The sequence below is a fragment of the Hypomesus nipponensis genome, chromosome 23, assembly GCF_054491055.1.
Source record: "Hypomesus nipponensis isolate SF chromosome 23, ASM5449105v1, whole genome shotgun sequence".
Taxonomy (NCBI): domain Eukaryota; kingdom Metazoa; phylum Chordata; class Actinopteri; order Osmeriformes; family Osmeridae; genus Hypomesus; species Hypomesus nipponensis.
The window spans coordinates 5,179,521-5,196,780 of NC_140383.1; the positions used below are offsets into that span (position 1 = coordinate 5,179,521).

Here is a 17,260-nt window from a genome sequence, read left to right on the forward strand (position 1 = left end):
CCAGAGGAGGACCTGGTACATTTCTTACTTCTCTATGCTCCCAGGAGGGGAAAAATGCCAAAATTATCTTGCATTGCACCTTTTCCGCAACACTCCCAACGTGGCAAATCAAAGCCTCAAAACCATACATGTCACTGTGCCCAAGGTCACCAGAAGAAATGAGAAAATCTCCACATACAGCACATTCCCATAAACATGCCACGTCCTCTGAAGTCTGGCTCTACTTTTAAGAGACCCAAGTTTGTTTAAAAGTGCATAATGCTGGGGATATATGGACCCCCACTGGGGCAAAGAGAAGGCATGCTTGAATTAGGACCAGGAGAGGGAGAGGTAGAGGTGTGTCCAGGATACTACTTCTTACTCAAGTGAGGCTGTCGGGGGGTCTGCAGTCTCCAAATGTCAACTTGGATTACTCGTTGGTGTTGTGTTGTTATATTAAATATCTTAAGTAAAAAAGGAATGACACTGCATAAATGCATATCTTAAAGCTTGTGGACATCCTCTCTGATGTTTCCTGTTATTACATTGGTGATTCGATCCTTTCAGCATTCTACCTATCGAATTGTTGTCTTATGAGGGCCACTAAACAGCTCATTTTCCTTTACAACCCATTTCTTACCTTTTACATCCAAACAAGACATTCAGAAGGACCATCCTTAAGGAGTAACCACTGACAATAAAACACATTTGCTCCTAATAGTGATGTTCCTCTATTTTATATCCTAAGCGTCAGCTCAATGGCAGTGCACTTCCTCACTTTAGAACTACTTGCCAACACTGTGCCTGCTGTAAGCTTGTATGTTCAGCTTTACTTTAGAGCTTCTCTGAACTTTAAGACAATTTACATCCAAAGTGGGCATGGGGCGCCCATTCTCTGCTGACAAAGAGCAGTATACATGCCAGACTTACAAACACAACCACACTAACCAATCAACGAAACCAAACAAAACCAATACAACATTCCAAGTGGCATTAGTCACTTGTTCACGGATCTCCTCCACTAATCCATCGCTGTCATGAGGCTTTATTTGCTGCCCTGAACAGGTGGCTGGTTGCTCATTTTATGTCTTTTATTAATAGTCGTAAGGTGCACTTTATTCTAGTTGTTATTTGTGGCACATCCTGAATTAGATTCTCTGGCAAATTATATTTGTGATCAACTTTGTTGTTCATGTCCGACACAGAGAATATTCTATCTGTCTTTGTGTGGTCATCAAATTACTCATCGCTTATTTGGCCGGGGCAAATAACTTATCCACTGAAGTCAAGCAATAACAAAAGATGTCTTGATGGAGATAGCTAGGGTTTACTTGTGATCTTTGCACGGAAGGACATCAATTATGACTGGTGAAGATAAATCTGTATTTCTCTCTAAGTGGTCAGTGTTCTGTTGTGTCATATCTGATAAACCGTCCATAGGTCTCTATCAGTATGATGGTTCCACGTGACTTATGGTAACTTTATCAATGGAATTATTGTAAAGCACAATAGTTTTAATTTGGTTGTATATAGTATGTATTATCCCAATAATTGCAAAGCCCTGTTATAATAATGTTCAGCTTCCGTAAATACAGATGAGATACAATAAGTTCATAGTTTTCTTTTGGGCCTGTTTTCTACATTGAGATGAAGTTTTTGTGTTGTACTTGCAAATGACATTAGCATGCAGTGAAGATGCAGTAGGTGATGCATGCAGCTGCAGTTTATAATGAGCAGGAAGCTCTTGTGCTCTCAACAGGCTGTCTGACACTAAAGCTCCCACTGCTGTCTGAAACACATAACTACACTGACGTCTTCTGATGGAGACAACAAAGCTTTTGTCATGTGTTCTTTTGAGGTCAGTACTTATGACTGGGATCAGTCTTGGATGAATGGGAGGATTTTTTTATCATCTGTTGTATAAATAAGGTTTGGTTTTGTGAAGATGTATTTCCTGGACATTTACATTTAGCAGACGTTCTTATCCAGAGCGACTTACAGTAAGTACAGGGACATTCCCCCCAAGGCAAGTAGGGTGAAGTGCCTTGCCCAAGGACACAACTCAATTTTGCACGGCCGGGAATTGAACTGGCGACATTCAGATTGCTAGCCCGATTCCCTAACCGCTCAGCCACCTGTCTACCTGGGCATAGAGTGTTGTCTGGTTGTGGATGATTGACAAAACTCACATGAGCAGTGTTTATGATTCCTGGCATGGTTTATCAGCATTAGGAAGACATTTGTTACAAATTTGCAATTGTGTTTTTTTCAATGTGATTGTGAGTGCAATTAGATTTTTACTGAAGAATTTGGAATACATTCCAGTTCTACTCTTATTATGTTATTACTGAAATCTTTTATAAAAAAATAAATAAAACGTAAAATATTTCTACAACAGGAACAGTGTCAACAATGATGACAACTGACCAAAATCAATCCTTCTCTGTTGAGAGGCTTAACTTATACTCAAAGACTGCTCAATATGCTTTGCGAGCATCCTTTTTTCCCATCAGTAAACGGGCACAGGATTACTTTGTGAATCCATCAATAAATTTAAATAAGATGGAAGGTGTGTGGCTTTAAGAAAATATTCTGTCAACTGACATGACATTTTTTGTTCCATTTCCAAATGACCGCTGGCAGAGATTGTCAGCTCTCGTATTAAATTCTCAGGTTTTTAGGGCAAAACATATCTATCGGAAGTAGAAATAATGAAGTTGAAGAGCTGATGCCCTCAGGAGCAGTCACAAAGAATTATATCCTTCTATAACACAGGACACAGGCAAAAAGATAAGTACCTGGCAGTTGGCATACTCTCTGCTACATGTGCCTATCAATAAAACAGATTATTTTCTCTGGTTATTACATTGGAGATCTGGGGGGCTCGAGATTGCACCTTTAATGAGAAGGAATGATTCCTTCCTGCACACTCACAACTCCACTTGAAGTAAGTGAGATGTAATAGTCTTCTTTTTTTCTCTCCTCTTCGTTTCTCCAAGCACTTATTAAAAATGAAATCTTGCCCACATTAATTCCTAGTCTTTATTTATTCACATTTCAACAGGATTATGGCATGCAAATCTCCGGCTGGGATTCACTCCCTTCATTGTGGTATCATGGTTTTGCACACAAATTCTGCATACTTGCTGTAATTAACAACAGTGGCAAAATAGATCATTGCCAAATGATATGTTGTTCCATAGCTAATCTCCATGTCCTGAAATGTTTGGATGCTCAGCCCCCACTCAGGTGGCTAAGAACCTTTGGCTTGGGCTCCATTTGCAGAGGGAGGTAGTCACCCCAGTATAACTCCTCTCTGCAAGGGTGGCAGTCATATAAGGAGAGGTGAATCAAATCCAAGTATCTCCATGGCTGGCAATGTTGTTCATATCGGTAATTCCTTGGATTGCTGTGGTAAAAATGTTGACTCAATAATGGTAGTTACCTATGTACAATGGCAACATATTTCCCCTGTTTGCAGCTGTGATATTCTCGTCATTTGGAAATTATGCTGAAGGCATAACTGCCCACACTGTTCAAGACCTCTATTGGTTTCCCCGAATGCTTCCTCAATGTTGTATATATGATAACAAAAGCACAACTCATTTGATAGTCTGGTTATATTCAGCAGAACATGAGACTTAAACACTCTCATGAGACATGTTTCATCTTAAAACATGTTCTCACCCATGGAACATTCCATTTGGTTTCCTTATTAAGAGCATGACTCCATGCCTTAATTGTGAAATAATGTCAAGGTCTTCAGAACAAATCTATTATTAATGGTCTTTTTCTTTCCCACAACCACTGTAACTATATGGTCAATTCATACAACAAACTGTTGTAATTTTCCAAGAATGGCTATACAAAAGGTAGTGACTCTCGAACCTAACCCTTTCAAAACAGCATTTGTATGGGTATTGCTTGTAAGTTTGAAGAACAAAGCATGGAAAGAGGGAGAAAGAGATAGAGAGTGCTGTGGAAAACCTGTCACAAAGGAAGCAATCAAAGACACGTTCTACCATTTTTGTGTTGACTTACAAAAGCATCACAAGGCCAGACATGACATGTACTCCCTTCCAACCTTCCGTTCTTTTGAATTTGAGGCCCCTCAGAGTCGAATAGTTTAAACAATACTTAGTCTTCATCTTTATGGTAGTTACATGTCTTATTCTTCTTAAGGTTTTTAACAAGGAATGGGAGTCAGGTGGCTGAGCGGTTAGGGAATCGGGCTAGTAATTAGAAGGTTGCTGGTTCGATTCCCGGCCATGCCATATGACGTTGTGTTCTTGGGCAAGGCACTCAACCCTTCTTGCCTCAGGAAATGTCCCTGTACTTACTGCAAGTCGCTCTGGATATGAGTTTCTGCTGACGTAATAGAAGGTGTACAACAAAAGGGGGAACTTATTAGTAATGGGATAAACCATTACTCAAAGTCTAATTTTGTGTTGCCTAATGTAGGACAGGCATTTTCTTACACATGAACTGATTTCCTTAAACACGTACACAACATTGACTTGTGGTATTATCAGAAATGGGTCATGCAGAAAAAACAGTCTTTAATATTTCCAATGTTAGAGCCTTTAGTTGCACTGTAACTTTTTCTTACATTTGAACCAATGGAACTCTCATAAGTCACACAACAGGGCATACTTGAATGAGTTGAAACACCTCAAAACTTTATCAAACTATATTGTTGCAGACAGGTGTAAAAATACATGTAGCTGACATAGAGCAATAATGAGACATAGATTTATGTATGTAGGGCACTAAAGAAATGCAGAGCCCATGACTTGGGCTGTCAAGATAATTTTCCTGTTGCATCATTCACCATGCCAGAGTGCATATCACCAGACACTGAAGACTTCTCAACAATCTCTCCTACCACACATATCTTGATCTGCAAACATACAACCCCAGATATAAGAATATTCCTCATTGTTGGATGTCTCCGAAAGATGTTTGTTTTTGAGCTTGAGAACAGCAAGTAAACATGTTCAAATATTTTCCCTCTAATTTGATGTACAATGCTTCTTGACGGCTTGGTTATGTCTTGTAGGTACAGACTACCTCATCCTGGTTGCTTTGCACCTTGCACACTCAGGGGATCAGGTGGCTGAGTGGTTAGGGAATCGGGCTATTAATCAGAAGGTTTGCCGGTTCAATTCCTGGCCGTGCAAAATGACGTTGTGTCCCTGGGCAAGGCACTTCACCCTACTTGCTTTGGGGGAATGTACCTGTACTTACTGTAAGTTGCTCTGGATAAGAGCGTCTGCTAAATGTAAATGTAGTCAAATCAGATGTTGATTTTCTATTATTTTATCATGATGACCCTTTCATTTAATGATACATTATTTTATGTTATCATCCCATATCGACATCCCCCTCCTCTATCATCCTGCTCTCCTCCAACCCCTTGGAACACAACACATGTGTAACCAGGACAGCAGAGTGTTTCACACGGCAGCCAGGAGAGATTACAGAAGTATCATGAACAATTGGATCTGATTCTGAGGCATTTTTTAGCTGTCTCCTAAATTACTGGACAGCTCTAGGGCTGACATTTAAAACATAACATCACCAAACAGAAAACACATTACAAGAGAACAGGCGGCTTTAAGGAAAACCAGAAATTCAAGTTTTGGCGAAGGCGACTGACCCAAATTTCCTGCCCCTTCTCCTTCTTAACGTGCTTCTGCAAGCCTTGGCCCCGGGCAGACATCGTATCCCTTACACAGGGATTGCCAGTGCATTTACATAGCATGGTTAATGAGAGATCAACACCAGGAAAGCGTCTTGAATATAAAGCTTTCTTGTAAAAATAATGAGCGAGCGATTGATCCGTACTCAAACAAACCGGTTTGCTGAGTTAATACCAAAGGCAGATTATAGCCAGTGCCAAAACTTGCCCTGGCATGCTACGCCTTTCGCTTAGAGGGTCCCCAAACTTGTCATCACATTAGCACATGGTCAAGGAGTACACCCCACCACTCTCATAATCTGCTTTCCTGCACAATTAGCCTTCTATAATAAGGCTGCTGCCTGACAGCCGGCAGGAAGAAAAGGGGAAAATCACTGAGTTCCACAGGGGTGGATAGATCTTTTACCTCCTCTGAAATGTAGAGGCTGGGTTGATTTTTCCCTCTGACCTTTTTCTTTTTTTGTGTCCTGGTATTAAAAGTCTGAATGTCCTGACAACATGGAGACACTGTCTTATTGTACCAAGCTGTCTAATGTGTTTTGATGAGCCAGACAAAAAAAGATAAGGAGAAAGAGAAAGAGGGTGGGAGAGAAGAAGCAAAGAAAAAGACGGGCTCGATCTTCACTAGCCCAGGGAATCTGATGTTGAAGAAGTTCCTGTGGCAGGGAAAAATATCAAGACTTCTGAATAAAATAATAGATAATTTCATCCTGACAAAGGAGAGGAAACTATGGGCGATGGGAGAAAATAGCAGGAATGGATGGAGAAGTGAAGGGCTATGAAAAGAATAAGAAGAATTCAGTGCTGCTTCTTGCAAGGGAAAAGAGAAAAAAAATACATTGATGACACCCGGTTCCATTCTTCCGCTTTCCCCTTTCTCTGCTCCTCGCCTCGCAGCGCGGCGGGCTAAGCTGGGAGCTGTAATGTCATTAAATTGCAAATGCTTTTTTTTTCATTTCCGACACACACTGTTTACTTATCTGGCAAAAACATATGTTGGAAGGAATCCGTTAAATTCTGCCCATTGCCTTGGGTGAAAGTGCAATAGAAACGGCCCCACTGAGCTCCTTCTGTAGTCTTCCTTTAGCACTTTGCCTTATCTACAAGGCTGCTTAGCAGCAAACTGGCGAGTTCAATGAAAAAGGAAGATACAGTGTAAGATTAGGGAAGAACAGTGAGGGAAAAATGCTTGGAGAGAGGGTCATCCCATTGCAAATGATTTCACTCCTCACCATCTGCATAAATGACTATTTTTAAGGCATCTCCAGCGTCTGTATATTTTTCTCACTCTGCCACACATTTAATTTCACGCCCCGTGTTCTGAATATGCTTAAATGCATATCTCTGATGCACCTTTAAGCCAGAGGAAAGAGGTTGGGAGGGGGGGGGGAGGGGGGTACGAAAGCAAAATTAAAGATAAAATGGTGTGATTTGCACTACAAGTCTATTACTTTATGGCATTTACATATAGTTTACCTCTGCAATTCCAAGATTTTTTTTTTCTGCCACTTTCCTATCAGCATTTGGACTTGTATAAATATGTATAAATCTTTGTTGGGAAAAAATAGAATTCCTAGCTGCACTGGAAAGTTTGATGGGTGCACTTTCTTCTTTCGAATTCCCCCTCCTGCTCCAATGAGACTGTCGACAGATAGGGTGGGTGTTGTCCCCCAGGCTTGCCCCTCAAAGGTCCGTGCACCAACCCGTCTGTAGCCCGTGATCCCCCAGCACTCCTCCCTCTGAGCAGTGAAAGAGAAGGGAGAGGTAGTCTGGGTGAGGCCTTTTCTGGGGCTTTGCGAAAAAAAACGGATTGGTAAAGCTTGGCAGAAGCATGGTGAGGCGTCCCTGTCAGGGCACCTAGTGAAGCAAGCAGCCAGAACGCCACAGAAGAACAGGACCTTAGCCCTGAATAGTGTCTCGGAATATATTGTCAAGAGCTGTATAAGATCTAAATTCACACTCAAGTCTGGTAAAGCAACACAATGAATAATGCCTACATGTCAGCTCTTGCTATACGATCCGACTGATTTTGTTCCACAGTGGTAAAGAAGTTGGTGTAGAGTTGAGAGCCCGCCCCTCAGAGCAGGAAAGGAAAAGACCTTGGATTGGTCTAAGAGTAAAAGGGGAGAGAGGGAGAGACTATTCAGAGCACGATTCCTCCCTCATTGTCTGCCCGCTTAGATTTGAATACTTTCACTCGCTGCAGATGAGAAACCGCTTCAGCCGCGCGCATTGTTGGCTTTCTCTCTCTTCTTTTCTATTTGCAATTAAATGCATTTCAAACGGAACAACTGTACAGAAAGCAATTCTGATAAGAAGGAAATCCATTGCTTTTCACCTCCTTTGTGAAGCTTTTGCATTTTCTGAGCATTATTATTATGCAAAATGCACAAATAAAACATATCTTTGTTGAGAAAAACCTATACAACTTAAGTAGTGCTTCATTGAAAATTAAATTGCATTTAAAAATCATTTTGAGTCTCCTTGTGTTCCTCTTCTACAGACCCAACCCTTGAGTCTCTGGAATGTTTTTATGCGTGGATTCTTCTTTGACAGGGCTCTTATGTCCTAAGCAGTATCATACACACAAGTCCAAAGCATGTGATGGGATCAGTCTATTAAAATTAATGTCATCTGGTCATTTACGGTTAAACACCCTACACAAGCATTGTGCTTGCTTTGTGAGCAAGGCACCAACAGCAAAACCAATCTCATCCTCCAGACATGAATGTTTGAAGGATTTGAAGGCTGTAAATAACTCCAAACCCTCTCTTACGAGGTTTACCCCTGGAGCACTTTGTAACTTATCAGGCCTGCCTTGTGCCTCCTCTAATGCCTGCATTATGCTGAAATGTAAATCGGTAAGCTGCCAGAGAGGTGGGCGGGACTCGGTGAAGAAAGGATCACTGAAGGGTCTAGCCAATGTTCTGATTGGGGCACAGCAAAATAAACAGTATTTTGTTAGCTGCTAGTTTTGTTTTGGGGAGCCAGTTAAAGAACAATATACCACATTCCCTCCTTTAATTGTTTAACAATGCTTGTCAGATGCTTGACAGACCCCATGCCTAGGCCATGGGAACACAGGCCAGATTCTCACTGTAAGAGGATCATGTGTTTGGCTTTTGACAGGGTTCTGAAGACAAACTAGCTAAAACACAAATCATTCCAAATGCAACTTTAATGTATTCTGATTAAAAAGTGCCCAAGGTCCTGTTTGTAGTTCTAATTTCCATCTCTAATGGTACAAGGGACAGATTAGTAATGAGGATAAATTCATTTAACAGCATGTAATGAGCGTTAGAGGTTTCCCTATAATGTACACCTCATACTGATGGAAACAGATATCATTTCCATCAATTTGAACGCTTGTTGACCCTTCATGGAAATATATCAAATTAAGATGTTTTTACGCTACTTGTCCTTGAATTTTGCTTTACAACGTCATGATAACATCATAGGATCCTTCAGAATAATTGACCTAAAGCGTATTGCTTAGCACTAACTATTAATCTTATTTTCCAGTTGCTAATTAGAACTGTTTGCAGGAGAAGTAGGGTACATCATGAACTATGCGTCGCCCCTAGATATTAGTTTGAAGGTGGCTAGAAGCCTTAAAGAGGATTAAGACGGGATACTGGGCCACTCAATCTATGTTTGTACACACCACCCAGCCTAACGTATACTGTAAGTCATTGCCTGGCATGGTTGAAATTTGAAATGGTGACTGTCAAAGTACAAAGATGTCCATACCTAGACTATTTCATGGCATATTTGGCAGAGCATCATGAAGGCAACTCAGGAGGGACGGTCAATCATCTCCGAGGGCCTGTCAGTGAACAACACTGCCCCCTCATGCTCTTCAGAAGTACTGCATTTCAGTTAAGTCTTTCTCCAACTACTTCTCTCTTTCTCTATTTATGTCTCTCTGTAAGTCTTACATGGCATATAGAGTAGCAACAATATACCCCTGTACTTATATTGATCTTGTCATGGGAATCACTCATATCTTTCAGCTAAAGTGAAGTTACAATGTTCAGGTGATGGATGGAGACATTACCAGTATATTATTCTCAGAGCTCTGCAGATCTCATGATTTTAACCTTCGAGATGGCAGATCCTGATGAGTAATGAATTCTCCCTCCCTCTGCCTGAGGTAGACAGGTTAAACTGTATACCGCTGCTGAAAGTTGTATCAAAAGCTTTCTTTCAGTAAATAGAAGATATTGTATCTGAAGCAAGGCCATATTCTTCCTTTAGAGGCGTAAGACCAGACACATTCACTGCATTCATTTCTTAGCCTGCTGCCTTTAAACACGAGCGTTACTATCACTGTGAGTTAGTTGCAGGAGAAATGAGTAGCTGTTTTTAATTTGTGTTGTAAGGTAGTCACATAAGTGTGAGGTAGTCTAGAATTCTGGATTCAATGAGGTGAGAGCTTCGTCTCCTATCAGTCCCTCCAGACGTTGCCTACTGAGCTCTGTTCATAGTGAATAAAACTGAAGTGCTCTCGATTACAATTTGAAAAGGCTCTCTGTCTTCCAACCGACACTTTATATTCCTCTAAATGTGTGCAGGGTACAACACTCTTAAGTGGAATATTCACATAGCCATTAGCAGAATGTAAGCATCTCTCCATCAGCATGGTAATAAAACAGATCATTTCACAAACGAAGTGTCACCTCCTCCTGTGATATCTCTTTGAAATGGTATTGAAAGGAGAGTTTTTTGTTTTTCACCACTTCAAAGGGCAGAGCACTCTCTCTCTTCACGCAAAGCTGGCCTTCTGTTTGGAAGTTTCCATGTTAAAACAATGACACTTCCGTGGGCGACGTAGAGGACTCTCGACATCACCGGGTGACATTGTCTCCCGGACAAAAAGGGACCCAATCCATGCATATTGCACGCTGGTGCAATTAGCAGCTCAAAAATCAACAGCACTCAAATTGTTCACATACAATGTTCAACCACTCAGTGCAAAATCAAAGCCTAATACACAAATAATTTACATGATAATGGAGGGCAGGTGAAGCAAATGGAACTTATAAATGCATTACCAAGTTCCATGGGTTGGGAAATATTGAACACTGAATTGCATCTTTAGAAGTTTTTCTTATAAATTAATAATGAGGAGGATGTTGTTGATTATTTATTTATTTACTATAACAATACTATCAATTATCATTATTAATGCACATTGATTATTATTCATATTTGTAAAATTATACACTTCACTGTGCCCAATATCAGTATTTCTCCTGTTTTAATTCATTTTGTTTGGTGTATTGTTGGTTCCTTTTTAAAAGCCTATTTCACCCCAAATAGCTTTTGGGGATAAGTGACATTATGTAAAAATCTACATAAAATGTTACACCAGAAAGTACAATCTTCATCATCTCCTGAGCTTCTTTGAAACTTTGAACATTTTCCATGGAGGATTATCACCATCTTGTGGTTTAACCACAGTATGTCAGCTAACTGTTGCATATAGGCATGATTCCTTGTTGTTGAGCATAAATAAACAGCAAATCACCTCAAAGGTGTTTGCGTGATTATTTCAAACAAAACAAAATGCAAACATACTAAATGTCTGAAAAATTAATGTACGATGAGATAGTGGCCCGTGAACTTAATGCAGGAGAGGAAACTGCACAGCTGAACACGTGATACCAAACACATCCCTAAGGGCTGATCAGGAGCTAACAGTGTGACTATCACCACTGTATTGCATAGTGTGTGTCTTGGTCTTCATAGTGTGCAAACTGTGTCCAGTGCCTAAGTGTTTCCAACAACGGTAGATATGCGATAAAATGTAAGCTACAGTACTGTCCACCATAGACTGGACAAGAAAAGTTGCTGTTCCAGCTCAGTGACAAAGGAACTAAGAGCCACTGCAAATATCTTCCCAGCTTCGAAAGCTGAGCTTAAAAAAACGAGGAACTATCAGGATAAAAAAAAACAAAAAAACATTGGCCATAATTATCTGTCTGCAGGGCAAACTATTTAAGGATGATGCCATCCCACGAGATCTTGTCCTGAAGGGCAAACCTTTTAACTAACAACATTGTCATCTGGAAGCTTAAAAACGAGGGGCAGAGATGCCACATCAGTAGTAATAGGTACAGTTACTAGAGATCCGGTTGGTTCATTTTGAGATCAGACATATTTTACCATAATTGACCACCTAATTTAGCGGAATTGATGCACAAGTTGATTTTCAAGAAGAAGAGAGATAACACAGAGCTCGAGGAAGATGAAAGCGTTGGTTGTGGTGTTGGTTTGTTTCGTCTTCAGGCCCGAGCCGACAGGGGCTCAGTTTCCTAGAGTGTGCTGCACGGTGGAGGGGATCGTGTCCAAGCAGTGCTGCCCGTCTCTGGGCTCAGATCCTGCTAACGTGTGTGGAAGTTTATCAGGGAGAGGAAACTGCTCCAACATCAGGGTGGACAGCAAACCCTGGGGAGGACCTTATCGACTGAGAAATGTGGATGACAGAGAGAGATGGCCGACCAAGTTCTTCAATCAGACATGCAGATGCTCTGGTGAGTCATGCTGTAAACTGTTGTCTGTAAACCCTCATCTATGATTTTGGATTAGAGTGTTGAGTTACAAAAAAGTTACACTGGCTGACCAAAAATAGACCAGGACTTGGGTATAAGCCAGACCTGCTGGAAGTTTCAGCATAAATTTGAGCGCATTGTCGGTTTAACTCTATTTTGTATGTTTTTCTATTGTTGATGTGTTCTCTTCTCCTTTCCCATGTGCAGGTAACTTTGCTGGTTTTGACTGTGGCCAGTGTAAGTTTGGCTGGACAGGACCAAACTGTGACCAGAGAAAAGCTCCAGTGGTGAGGAAGAACATCCACTCTCTGACACCAGCTGAGCTCCAGCAGTTCCTGGATGTGTTGGACCTGGCCAAGACCACCACCCACCCAGACTATGTCATCGCCACGCAGCACTGGCTGGGCCTACTGGGACCCAATGGAACCCAGCCCCAGTTCACCAACATCTCCATCTACGACTTCTTTGTCTGGCAGCACTATTACTCTGTCAGGGACACCCTCCTTGGTAAATGTGATGCATTCCCACACAACAACAATACATGTGTAGCAGGAATGTTGACAATTTCTCATCTGCCCTAGGACCTGGCCGTCCATACAAGGCCATTGATTTCTCCCATAAGGGCCCTGCCTTCATAACCTGGCACAGATACCACCTCCTCGGCCTGGAAAGACAGCTGCAGGTCCTTTAGATTTTTACTTAGAAATTATAGGATCACTTTATTGCGTGATAGAAATCAACAAGATTTTTTGAAAAATGTCCTTCAAAACAACTTTTTTTTCTTTTTTCCTCTGCAGCGTTTAACAGGCAACGAGAACTTTGCTGTGCCGTACTGGAACTTTGCCACAGGCCAGAGTGAGTGTGACGTCTGCACAGACTCTCTCCTGGGGGGGCGGAACCCAGAAAACCCCTCCCTCATCAGCAACCAGTCCAGGTTCTCCAACTGGGGGGTGGTATGTAACAGGTCTGTGGCTACAGTACATTTACATTTACATGTATTCATTTAGCAGACACTTTTATCCAAAACGACTTCCAACAGAGAGCTTTACAAAGTGCATAGGTCACTGATAATAACAACAAGATAGCCCCATAGCATTGCGGGTAGCCAAAACAAGAAGTGCATATTGTGAACAACCAAAAATGCAGTAATGCATCCTGGCCATTAAAAAAAGCATCCAGAAAAATGATATGTGTGTGTTTACCAACATTATGGTGTGTGATGAGAGTGTGTTTGCTCTTCCCCAGTCCAGACGAGTACAATGAACTGGTGACTCTGTGTAACGGGACCAAGGAGGGCTCCATCAGGAGAGGTGTGGTGGAGAGGAACAACATGAGTCTGCCCACCATGAATGATGTGAGGAGCTGCCTCTCCCTCAGGGACTTTGACAGCCCTCCCTACTTCACCAACTCCACATTCAGCTTCAGGTGGTGTTTTGTTTTGAATTCTCAAATCTCTTTGTCTGTCTAGGTTAGAAAAACGAGTAAACGAAAATATCTTCCCTGGCAATGATTGAGTCTGTTTCTCACAGGAATGCTCTTGAAGGTTATGACAAACCAGATGGAGAGCTTGCCTCATCGGTGGACAACCTGCACAATCTGGTCCACTCCTTCCTCAATGGTACCAGTGGTCTGGCCCACTCTGCTGCCAATGACCCCATCTTCCTGGTGAGGATTGAAGGATCTGACCCAGGGTTCATGTTCTTTCAAAGAAAGTGATAAATGATCCAACATAATTTTGGATGATATGACCTAAATATATATCCACCATAACCATTTAAAAGTATTTTGAGTGTGTGGAAATGTGCTAAATACTAGTTATTGTTGTCCATAATTATATAATATCATATTGTTGTGTTTGTAGGTGCTCCATGCATTCACGGATGCCATCTTTGATGAGTGGATGAAGAGGTTTGTTCCTACAAACTCCACCTACCCAGATGAGATGGCTCCTATTGGCCACAACAGAGATTTCAACATGGTGCCCTTCTTCCCTCCAATCACCAATGAGGAGATCTACGTGGCGGCTGAACAACTGGGCTACTCCTATGCCATTGCACTGGAAGGTTAGTTCTTGAAATACAAATACTTGTATTCATTTTAAGGTAAAATGAGTGACGAGTGACCTACTGTATTTCTTTACCCCAATCAAAGCTTCCAATATGAATAAGCCTTTTCTGGGTTGTTCACTGCCTTTGTACGACGTACAGGAATTTATTGCTCAACAACTTTTCTGCATTTTTCTTTCAGAAACAGACAACGGTTTTGATGTGCTCGTTTTGGGATCTACATTGGGAGGAGTTTTTATAGGTTTGTTGGTTCTCCTTGTGGTGTTCCTGCTTTATTTACGGGCACAAAGGAGAAGTGGCTTTGAACCACTTCTTAACTACTCCAACAGAATGTACACAGAATCCTCCTAATAATATGTTATTTTTTATTGGAGCCACTGTATTTCTGATATAATCAAATACAATTACACTAATCAGTTTTTTTTCCTCTCTCTGAAAATACACATTGGTGTGCAAGCAACAAAATGGTTCAAATTTGACAGATGTGATTAGTATTTTAACATTTTTACAATTTCTGTCTTTCGGGTGCCCTTCAAAAGCGGTTTCAAAGTCTACATCCTCCTGTCATTTCATATTTGTCATGTTTGTCGATGTCATGCCATCTCAGGATCTCAGGTGGGGTTTTCAGTAGAGGCTGCAAAGTTTCACACTCAGTAAGTTGAGGGGATCATCGTCATGGCACCATGAAAATGAGGTGTAGGGATGTGTGCTGTCAGCTCAGTGGCATTTTTAATTTACAGATTCAAATAGCATAGACCGTTTACAACCTATAATTTACTAAAATTACATTTGAGGTGTTTTTTTCCCCCCATCAAAACGTTAAAAGAAAAATGTTTTCACTTATGCAAATGTATCAAATACCTTGTATTTGTGAGGCCGCTTTACTACGTTTTCCGGTTTGAGTAGCTCCATGAAGCACTATGAAATTCAAAACTCTGTACATTTTGTTGTTGTTTGTTATTGATTCTTCTGCTGTTGAAACAGTGCAATCTCACTCCTGGGATTATTAAAGTGCTACTCTACTGTCCCCTGTGAAACAAATGGAATTAGTGCTTCTATAATAACTTTTTCAGGTACGGTCATAATTTAGAGAGTTGGTGTTTGAAGTTGTATATTTTTAAAGGATACATTATAAATATATTTAGTAGGGAATAAATAATTTCAATTACCTTCTTAGTGAAAACAAGAATGTTTGGAGAATAGTGAGACTGGCATCTACATTTGCTTTTCATCTTTGCGCTACGGCTTGTTTCTTTAGAAAAATCATGATGGGGCAGGAAACAAGATTGCCCCCACTCTGACTAATAGTGTCACCAATCATTGCTGGGGATAATGCACAGCTTGATTAAACTGTTTATATATTTTATTCTATGTACAAATGTATCATGATACTGTCTTACTTTACTGTCTTCATGTTTCAGCTCCTTGAGTCATTTACACACGGGCATGTGGGGGAAACTGCTTTTTTTTTAATAACTGAGGATACAACCGTTTAAATAGGACTTTCTTAATGAAAAGGGCCGTTTCCCAAAATTGTGTGCGGCATGTCCCTTCCAGGTCTAATAAAACCTACACTCCTATGTTTATCCAAAAGTGTGGTGATGTGTGCTGTTGGTTTTGTATCTTGACACTTTAACAGTGATTCCTTCAGACACATTCCTTTGGACGTCCTCCTGGAATGTCCGCTGTAATCCTGTGCGATGAACCCCAGAGAATCAGCAGCATGAAACTTGTTGTTACACAAGTAGATCTTTTACTCCTGAGAAGAAGCCTCAGGCTCAAGAATTTCTCATAATAGCCGAATTACACATTAGATGTTGATAAATCCACGCAACAAACATTTTCATTTCTGTTTGGATACAGTACAGTAATAAACCATTGTAACTCTGTATGACTAGAGTAGGCCAAAATCCTTTGATCTCAACAAGTTTCACTAAGCTGAGCTCTCACTAGACTTAATGGTTGAGAAGGAAACTCTTATTACGAATGGCTGGTAGGCCCGCATAGATTTTTGACAACTGATAACAAGCACAAACTCAGTACAGTTTGTGCTGTGATCTGCAATGTGACTCTTTCGTCAGCATCAGCAGCCATCACATGGAAGGCCACAAAGTCTTTTTAAATGGGGAGGAGAAAGACTTCTACGCACTCAAGGATAAAGCACATGACATGAGATGAGTGTGAACCAGCGCAGCATGTATCATATGCCTTCGTTGCCATGAAACAAAAAGGTCATTGGTCGCTTTGAATGATTTGTGATCTTCTAAGTAGAACACGAGAGTAATCCCCTGTAGCACCCAGTGTTAGTTATTGGTTTAGAACGCCCTCCTTAGGCAAACATGCAAATGAGTTTGAAGAGTATTACAGTCTAGGTACAACAGTCTGAAGTGGATGATTACGTTTTGGTCAGTGCCCCTTAACGCCACACGAGTGAACTTGTGTCTTGTGAGCAAATCTATCTTTGTAGAACAAGTGCTTTTGTGTAACTTTGTGTTATTGATTACCATAACTTACAGTTAAGCAGGCCTATTAGTTTAAGTAGTAAACAATGAAACTGAGATTAAACTTAATAAAAAAAAAAAAACTCATCACAGTATGAATATCACAATCACTACATGAAAATGTAAGAAATCCTGATGTCAATGAGCAATTGTTGAAAAATGACATGTAGCTAAGTCGTTTTTTTTGTTCTCAGACAAACAAGCTGACCACCAGAGCACAGTTCCCTCCGGGCATTTTCCTGGTATTAGCCCAGCTCACAGTTCTGTGTTGTCAGGTGATTACCACGAGACCAATGGCTTAATCCTTTCTGGCTGTACTAAGAGGCGGCAGATAAATTGGAAGGTTTGTTAATGTCCATGAAAGTGAGTGGAACTCAGTCACTTCCTCACAGGGCTTTTTTTCATAGCTGTTACAGTTATCACTGTATCTAATCTTAAATACACAGCAGAGGAGCATAG

General features: G+C 40.9%; 1 protein-coding gene across 1 annotated transcript; it reads left to right on the forward strand.

Annotated features, from left to right (window-relative positions):
- The first annotated feature begins 11,797 nt into the window (after positions 1-11,797).
- LOC146233751 (L-dopachrome tautomerase-like) lies at positions 11,798-15,872 on the forward strand. Its single transcript, XM_084688464.1, has 8 exons — positions 11,798-12,216; positions 12,442-12,741; positions 12,816-12,916; positions 13,032-13,198; positions 13,480-13,659; positions 13,764-13,899; positions 14,096-14,297; positions 14,482-15,872. Exons 1-8 carry the CDS (start codon positions 11,931-11,933, stop codon positions 14,649-14,651), a joined length of 1,542 nt encoding a protein of 513 aa, XP_084544590.1. The 5' UTR covers positions 11,798-11,930; the 3' UTR covers positions 14,652-15,872.
- Positions 15,873-17,260: the final 1,388 nt, after the last annotated feature.

Excerpts from the sequence above, each read along its gene's own strand:
- LOC146233751 (XM_084688464.1), top strand. The coding sequence starts at position 11,931 with ATGAAAGCGTTGGTTGTGGTGTTGGTTTGTTTCGTCTTCAGGCCCGAG. Across the intron at positions 12,217-12,441 it reads TCAGACATGCAGATGCTCTG|GTAACTTTGCTGGTTTTGAC; the intron begins GTGAGTCATGCT and ends TCCCATGTGCAG. Across the intron at positions 12,917-13,031 it reads GCCTGGAAAGACAGCTGCAG|CGTTTAACAGGCAACGAGAA; the intron begins GTCCTTTAGATT and ends TTTCCTCTGCAG.